The 8,929-nt window shown below is 33.7% G+C and overlaps 1 protein-coding gene across 4 annotated transcripts in view; it reads right to left on the bottom strand.

Annotated features, from left to right (window-relative positions):
- Positions 1–532: 532 nt before the first annotated feature.
- Positions 533–8,929, bottom strand: part of VTI1A (vesicle transport through interaction with t-SNAREs 1A) — a 227,356-nt gene continuing 218,959 nt past the window's right edge. For all 4 annotated transcript variants that reach the window (XM_034440119.3, XM_034440117.3, XM_034440120.3 and 1 more), the window contains one exon: positions 533–2,762. Coding sequence is in view for 2 of the 4 variants with exons in the window: in XM_034440117.3 (XP_034296008.1) it covers positions 2,669–2,762 (94 nt within the window). In the remaining 2 variants the exon portion in view is untranslated. The remainder of the gene's footprint in view (positions 2,763–8,929) is intronic.

The raw sequence follows: 8,929 nt of genomic DNA, 5'->3' as shown, positions 1-8,929 counted from the left end.
GAGTGAATGAGGTTTTTCTTTGTGGGTTTACATAAAACACATGACTTTATCATGTATTCATTAGTTTGGGTGAAACAGAGCATCAGTAAATAATTAGGTATGTTAAATTTTTGGATTCATCCTACATATTCTTAGGATAAATTCATACATAAACTGTTTATGACTTCTGTAAGATGTTTAGAAATCAGCACATCTAAACACATCACAGAAGGTCTATATTTTGAGGCCTTGGCTTGATTATCAGATCATCAAACACAATAATATTACTGTGACAAATTTGTTTTATGAAGCCTATGGAGTATAACTGATTAGCAAAGATATAAATAGTTGGAATTTAAAAGTGCTGTGAGTTTTTAAAATAAATGCTCAGGACTATTTTGCATTTCTACAGGGGACTGTTATAGTTACCGTACATTTTTTAAATAAGACAGAATAAATCTTTTTGGAAAAAAGTTCTAGCTAAATGTACCAGGATTAAGTGCAGATTTCACCACTGGCATTAAGAGGCAGAAAAATGACAAGCAATAACAAATAGCCTGTAAACACAATTTAATATATTTTCTTTGAACTTTATATTTACAGTAGCTGTTTTCAGAACAAAGGATTTGTGAAAATGTACATCTTCTGACCTGCTTTGATACATACTTTTAACACTGGAAAGCATCTGCTTCATCCCCTTTTGCCCAGAATCCATGAACTCAGCCCTTCCCTATTATTAAGAAGGTAAAAGCTATCGTTCTGTTTACACAACTTAAATGATTTATCTGAAGACATACATGCCCTAACCCTTTTCCATAAACAACATTTCTCTTGTGAATCTCTTCATCTTGAATTTCTTTACTAAGCTACACTAGTTTTATTTGACTCAGCTACATCAACATAAAATTCATTCAGTTCTTTGTTTCTTGGTATAGTAAACATGTTTAGGGCCAAATTCCATTCCAGAGTGTTTGAACAAGGATATCATGGAAGTGTTCTTTTAAATACTAGGTAGAATAAAGCTATTAGATTCTTATGACCTTCGGCTGATTGCCAATATTTTGTGCCTCTGTAATATGGTTTAGTTTGTTCCATAACAATTTTAAATCTTTGAAAATAAATATGGAACTTCAAATGTTATCATGAAAACTTCCTGCTTGCCCAATGAATTCAAGGAACATTGGAAAATACAGTTTCCATAATTCCCAACATTCAGGGAAATTGGGAACCAAATAAAGTAAATTCACTAGTAAGTGTGGATACTATGTAATATGTTCACAGATGGTGGGCTGGACAATCATTAGGGGCAGTGGAGGAAGCTGCTTATTTGAATTACATGGATGAGTAGGGGAAAATCTCATAAAATTCAGTTTTAACACTAGATTGTATTTCCAGTTATGTCTAATGGATGGTGTGAATGTGTGTGAGACTGTAGAGCTTATCCATTATTTCATATATATTAAATGTGCACAAACATAAAAAAGCTTTTCACATAATACTAAATACAGTAATAGGAGTGTTCAAGCAATATGTGTGTTCATTGAAAATATGATTTTGAGGTCATCCTATCTGAATTATCTAGTTTATGCAGGAATATTGAACAATATTCCTGCATAGACTAGACAGTAAACTTGCCATGTGGCTATACAAAGCCATGGCAAGTTTATAAGGTTGAGGACTTGACTTACAATGCAGTATCCAAATACAGATGATGTAAATCGGGTTGGAGATAAGAGGGTAAAATCATTATCAAAACAAGGCTAAGGGGAGATAAGTGAAATCTGGCTTAATTTATTTTACAGAGCCTGATGTGAACAGATTTTATCCAAAAACATTAATTTAAGACATTTTTTTAAAGCAAATGAACATTACCTTTGGATACAATTCATTCAGAATATTCATTCAACCACAGTACCAGCACACTGATTCTAGCACAATTCGCATATTTTTAAATGCCATTATTTTCTTACATTAAGATCCATGAAGTGATTTCCTAAATTTATTAAACAGTATGTTCTTGATTTGAACTCCATATACATTAAAACAACAATAATACAAAGCAAAACTAACTGTAATGTCATGGTCATGGGGAAAACTGCAAAATAAATTTAGTTGACAATTCAGAACATGGGGTAAATGAAAATCCAAGTGATAAACCTTGAAATATTAAGTTCACCGTGGACATTAAATCATACTTTCGAAAAAGCTGCATATTTATTAGAAATTAACTTCTTTGCTTTTAGAGTTATATTAGAGTTAGGAGAATGACAAGGGATAGGTGTGGATTTATTTATTTATTGATTTGCCTCTATTTCCAGGATTATAAAATATAAAGATTTAAATACCAATTCAATAGAAATTGTGTGTCTCAATTGTTGTCATTATCAGTATAAACTATTTGCCCTTAAATTTAGTTCAGTAATTATGACGGCAGTCTTCATATCTGATAGTGATGCTTGTTCCATATGCTAAATATGGAAATTCCTATTATGAAATATCGCTAAACCAAAGACAATTATTTAATCAACATGCAGCCAATAATGACACATACCCTTCTGCTATTTGCACCAGAGATCAACTGTGGGCTTTGAGAAGGAGAGCCATTTCAGTGCAAGAGAATGATTCGTGTGGCCACTTTGTCTTCATGACTCTGAAGCTGTTTGCTATTGGTTAGCAAAGAACAAAGATATCAATGTCTCCTGACAGAAAAAAAAATAACCATCAGAACTGCAAAGATGATGATGACTGCCAAGATAACAAGCAAAATCCGGTTCTGGATGATTCTAGGAGGAGAAAAAAGAGAAAGGGGTAAAAGACAATAAAAGATGTGTATGTTAACTGATTTTCTATGTATATATCCCACAAAACATAGATAAGTAGCCTTTAAGACTATTTGCTATATTGTTTTTGCTTATTTTTGCTTCCGAGGAATGAGTAGATAATTGCATCTCTTAGTTTTTGAAGTGTTTAAGAATAGGAAATTAATGGAATTTGCTGGTGTTGATGCAAACTAAATTCCACTTTTTTCTCTCCATTACCTTTATTTTCTCTGGAATACTACTTTTTCCTTCTTTTCTGCATTTTATAAAATAATGATTACCCCCAAATGAAACAAAGTGATGCGCGTGCACATACACAGACACTTCTATGTTTTTTTCTTTTGCCTTTGCCACAGTTCTGGATCAATCCTCTTTCCAGATAGACATTTTAAAGAAATAAGTGCAAGGCCCCAAGAATTTTAATTTGGCTATCAGTTCCTTAATGGATTAGCCTATAAAATATATACATGAATTATATAAATCATTGTTTAATTAGTCATCTAAACTTTCTCTGTGTACGTACGACACACAAACACACATGCTCACATACACCCATATACAGATAGTCCTTGACTTACAATAGTTTATTTAGTGACCATTCAAAGTTACAATGACACTGAAAAATGTGGCTTATGACCATTTTTCACATTTACGACCGTTGAAGCGTCCCCATGGTCATATGATCAAAATTCGGATGCGTGGCATCCGACTCATATTGATGACTGTTGACATAACCTGGCGATCACCTTTTGCAACCTTCTGACAAGCAAAGTCAATGGGGAAGCCATATTCACTTAACAACCATGGCAAGAAAGGTCATAAAATGGGGCAAAAGTCACTTTACAAATGTCTCACTTAACAACAAAAATTTTGGGCTCAATTATGGTTGTAAGTCGAGGACTACTTGTATATATCTATATATCTAAATCCATCCTGTCTATTGGATTGCATAGAAAAATGGATTTTGTCATATTATCTACAAATAATATGCCATAAACCTTTATGCACCTCCTGGAATAATTTTGCCATTTAATCCATAGAAAAGACATTTTGCCATGAAGTAAGCATTACTGGAATGGAAATATGATGCAATTACTGTTATCAAATACCAAATTAGTTTTGAGTAAAAGGATAATTTATTATAAAGAAGCAAGTGTCAAACTGTGGATTTCATGCTCTAAAAGCCATCTTTGTCTCAGTAGCATAAACAGAGTAATAAGGCAAGCTTTATCCTGTTGTATAGTAAGGAGGAGCAATAAAAGATTCAAGAAGCAATAACACTCTGTGTTATTCACCATTTGCAGAGATGAATCTCTTATTTTGTTAGCATACAAGCAATCACTCATCACTATTTAAATGACAATGAGTAGTTTAAGAGCTCTTAAAACAGAATAAGTGTAAATCATATCAAACATAATAATTATGACTGAACAATCAGGACTGTTTGTAGGATATATTTGTAATAATCCAACATAGTGTTTTTATCTATATACCTCAAATAAGGTATTAGTCAGGATGATTTGGGTATATAATCAGAGTCAGTCACAAAAAAAATAATTAGAAAGTTTTATTGAAGGTTTCAATGAGATTGGGTACAATAAATTTATTAGGCTTAGTTATCAGTTAGTTAAACTATTTGACAAAAAAAAAACAGTAAGTTTTTTTTAAGATTGCAATTTGTAAACTCTATAAATTGTAATTTCTTGTACACCACTCTTCCCCAACACACACACACACAAATTAATGGAGATAGGACAAGATGCTTTGGAAAGTAAGAGAAAGTCTTAAATCAATTTCAGATCACTCCCTGTTTTTTTTCACAGTGTTCCCTCTTGCTCCAACATTCACCTTAAAAAAAAGAAGTAAATGGATGGATGAAAACTGTCACATCAGACAAACACACTCCCCTGTGACACTTTAAAAGGACCAGCTCTCTATCCTCCTGACAGGTTACAAAATGATCACATTTGCTGACACGTCTTCCGCAAAACTGCTTTAGTGCTTGTGTCCACTTTGCTAGCAGGAGATGAATGGCCTGCTTTGTCCTCATTTATCACTTAAAGCTAAACTAAGATCTGTCTCGTTTATTTTTCCTTTCCTCACTAGAAAGGATAGCACAGCATTAATTCTCCCACGATGACAGCTAATTCAAACTTAACAGGCAATATTTACTCTGCCAAAATGAGCAGAGTTTTCTGTCTTTCTTCGAAGGAAAAAAAACATGTTTAATGGTCTAACAAACTAAAGCTAATTAAAGGGACTTCTGCTTCTTATTAGTTTGCAATGTGGATTAACACCTGAGTTTAAAGCTCTCTCTTTCTCTCTCATTCATTCATTCATTCATTCATTCATTCATTCATTCATTCTCTTTGTTATATTATTTCCCTTTTCATATGTAGTATTCTCTAAAACAACACTTCAGAGACAACTATTTGACCAAAATAACTAACTGCATGAAAAGCAGCCTGAAGATTTGTCTGCTCAATCTCATTGATCATGTGGAGGTGGGGGGGAATACCTTAGGAAAATTGAAACTGTGCAAAAAAGCACATTGAAAAACACGAAAAGTCTTTTAAATTCAGCCTTAAATAAAATAGAGTAATATGCCTCTATACAACTGTGGCTGACAACCGTTGTATGTATGGGATGAGAGCTCCAAGGCATCCATAATGCTAATGTGCAGAGGATTAAGCGTGGATGATATTTCCTCATTTGAGCACATATTTGGACAAATGCATATATCTAAGACGCTAGCGTTCTTAAGCCATTGCTTCATATCTGACCTAGTTATTGGTGTTTCAGTACTCTTAAATTAAACAGGGGGAAGAATAAACGAAATTATCTCTTCACATGTTTCAGTTCTGATTTTCTGGCTGCACACTTGATTGCAAGATTAGTTAATCAGCAAACTTGTCTCTAAAATCCTCCTCATGAGAAGACAAATCTTTGCAGACCCCCACCTATATCTGCTAATTAAATGTTCCATTAAAGTGCAAATGTAGGATGTGTATATCAAAGGTTAACTTTGAGGAATTTGAATTAGCTAGCTCATTGCATCTAAGGATACAACGTTGAACAGAACAAATTAATCATAAAATAGGAAGGATGCTATCAAAACTCCTTTTCTGAATTATCACTATTCTTTATATTTTACTCAATAATAAGATTCTTTTCCATTGTTGCAAAAGTTACGTTGGCTTCATTGCTTCACTACTAGGGAAGCAGAGCAAATAACATCTTGGAAATATTGCTGGAACAGTAAAGCTCCACTTCGGAAGGCAACAGGAGAGAATAGACCATGAAAAACTTTGATTCTGCCAGTAGCACATTTCAGACTGCAAGTCAACAACCCAGAGCACTAAAGAAACGAATTGGGGGCGCTGAGTGGGATTTCAGTAACATTCTGTAATCAAACCAGCTCAGATGGCAGAACAATGGAGTTGGCATTGACAGGGCCCATCTGTAAAGAGGTTTCTAATACTGTCACAGCCAGACACTGCCAGTGGGTATAGCTCCAGGCAACGCAACAAGAAATTTCAAGTGGAGGAGGGAAAGAAAAAAAGTAAGGATCACCATCATCTGCAAAAAACCACATAGCTTATTCAAAAAACAAAAAAACCCAACTTCTGTCTGTAATTTTGGATTCCTTTCACCTAAAAAACCTCAGCAAACTCCCTCAGACAGGGAAGCCAGAGCCTCCTTTGAAAATGCAAAGCATGTTTACAGGGTAAATAATTTAAGAAAGAATATATACTTGAAAGGAGACACCACGAAAACATCATGGCTAAATGCCTGAAGGCAAAAACTTGTGCATTTGCATGCCGCATTTTATTAAGTTAGCACACTGTAGCTTTAAAAGAGTGCATGGCCAAATTAAAAGGAATGTGTGACTAAAACTTCAAGGATGCTCCCAGTTTGCATTATGAATCACAGTATTGCTGATATTAAGATGAATTATCTGTTGATTCTGTGCAGCCTACATATTGAATTCACAAAGTTTTTCCTATAGACTCACAAACTGCTGTTATAATAAAGCTGGGCAACGAATTCAGATTTTTTTAAAAAAAGTTTTTCAGACACTTGGGTAACAGGACTGTGTACCCATGAGAATTAAATCATACATTAAGCTCTCTGAACAAATGTGTCACCAGAAATTATAGGGGGAAAACTTTTCCAAATAAATTGTACTGGACAAAATCTATTCCAGATTTCCACAATCTAGGAAAGATTGGGCTATTACAATAATTATTGATTTTTATTATTCCAGAAACAGGATTTATAAAGCTTGATTTGAATGAACAAATCTTTAATTAATCATAGATTCATCCAAATAGCACTAAGCAGAACCTGTGTTTTATATATAATTTCTAGATCTACTATTAATAATAACCATTAAATTTTAGGCGATCCTTATTAGAATCCTGCCTACATGCTTTTAGTATAAATTTGTCAGAAACCACCAAACAAAAAAATGGGCAAGATTAGCTTGACTTCTGAATTAACACTAAAAAAGATAACTCCTGATATGCTGTATTAGGGTGCAGATAAACTCTGTACATAAAACATCAACCCTTCAAGGATATAGGAAGATAATTTTCAAAATAAACTCCAGGCCAAGAGATATCAAGCCTATATTTTATAGTTTTGCCAATGTTTTTGCTTTGCATGAATTTAGTGTGACAGAATTACATATTTACAATTTATGTATCCGTTCTGAGATGAATTTTTCAGTTTGGCTATATTTGCAGAAATTTCAAAATACAGTATACTGTTCCTATCATTATATGATATACTAAAGCTATTCTTGTGTTAAACATTCATTAAAATCCTTTAGGAAACAAACAAAGTAGCATTCATTAAGGGGAAGGACACAACATTTAGGATTCCAGGTTAAAATCTTCTACATTATTTTGTGCAATAGAGGTAGTCCTTGATTTATGACCACAATTACATTATTTTGTGCAATAGAGGTAGTCCTTGACTTATGACCACAATTAGCCCAAATAGACTAGTCCTGTCCTGTCCTGTCCTGTCCTGTCCTATACCTACCCTACCCTACCCTACCCTACCCCAAGAACCTAAATGGACTGTTAAGGAAAATCTACTCATACACAAAGCAAACAAACTGACGAATGCAAATTAAATAAAACATATTTTAAATTTATTGTTAAAAATTAACAATAGAAAAATGTAATCTTAAACTTCCAAAGTAATTGTAGTGATTGAATTATTAGGATCAAGGGCAGGAATTGGTTTTCCATCCTATCATCCTACCCATTCTCAAATCTGTGTACTGAAATTTCAGAAAGAGGCTCATAAAATACAATCTGGATTACAATGCATGTAGGTCTGAATGTCCTACATTTTGATGGCGTGTCCAAGCATTTAGTTTCTATAGCTATTCTAAAATGGAGAGACCACATAAATCACAATGAAGTCTAATTCAGATTTAATAAGGGATATTTACTTTGCTGAAAGGAATAAAGTTTTGTACCATATTGAGGGGCAGAAAATTATACCTAGTCAACCATGCTAATATGGTGATTGAAAGCATAGTCAATAGTCCAGGAAGAGGAGAATATTGAGAAAGCAGGACAGAACAATATTCCACTAGAATTACAGCCTGCCAGACAAACTTAGTCTTTTATGTTGGAAATTACAGGAACAAAATAGGACCATATGTTGTGGTTTTGTTAGCTTCCCCCCAAAAACATTAGAAAGAAATACATCAAAACATTTAGAAAATAATGAAAATGAAATTTGAACTGAAATGACAGATTAGGTATATTGGGTATCAATTATAATTATTACTGTATGTACAACTCAGAAAATTTACTAATTCCACAATTTGATACATATTGACAACTGTAAAAACAAACTTGGCTCAATATTTGAAAAGACAAGTCATTTCTTCAGGGGAAGAAATGGTCAACTGAAGACAAAAAAGTAGATCCATCAACCATGGCAGAATACAGCCACCAAATATGTCAGCTTTTCAATAATTCCTCTCAATACAACCCATTCTAGGGTTCCAAGAACCAGGTTGTTAGCCAGAACAGAGATTCAAAGTTTCTTACACAAACAGGAACATCGAACAAGAGCTGGAAGTCAGACATTGTTTCCAGCAAAGT

This window comes from Pantherophis guttatus, chromosome 6, assembly GCF_059756535.1.
Source record: "Pantherophis guttatus breed Tessera chromosome 6, ASM5975653v1, whole genome shotgun sequence".
Classification (NCBI taxonomy): domain Eukaryota; kingdom Metazoa; phylum Chordata; class Lepidosauria; order Squamata; family Colubridae; genus Pantherophis; species Pantherophis guttatus.
Note: the sequence above shows the minus strand (reverse complement) of the source record. Positions and strands in the feature narration are given on the sequence as shown.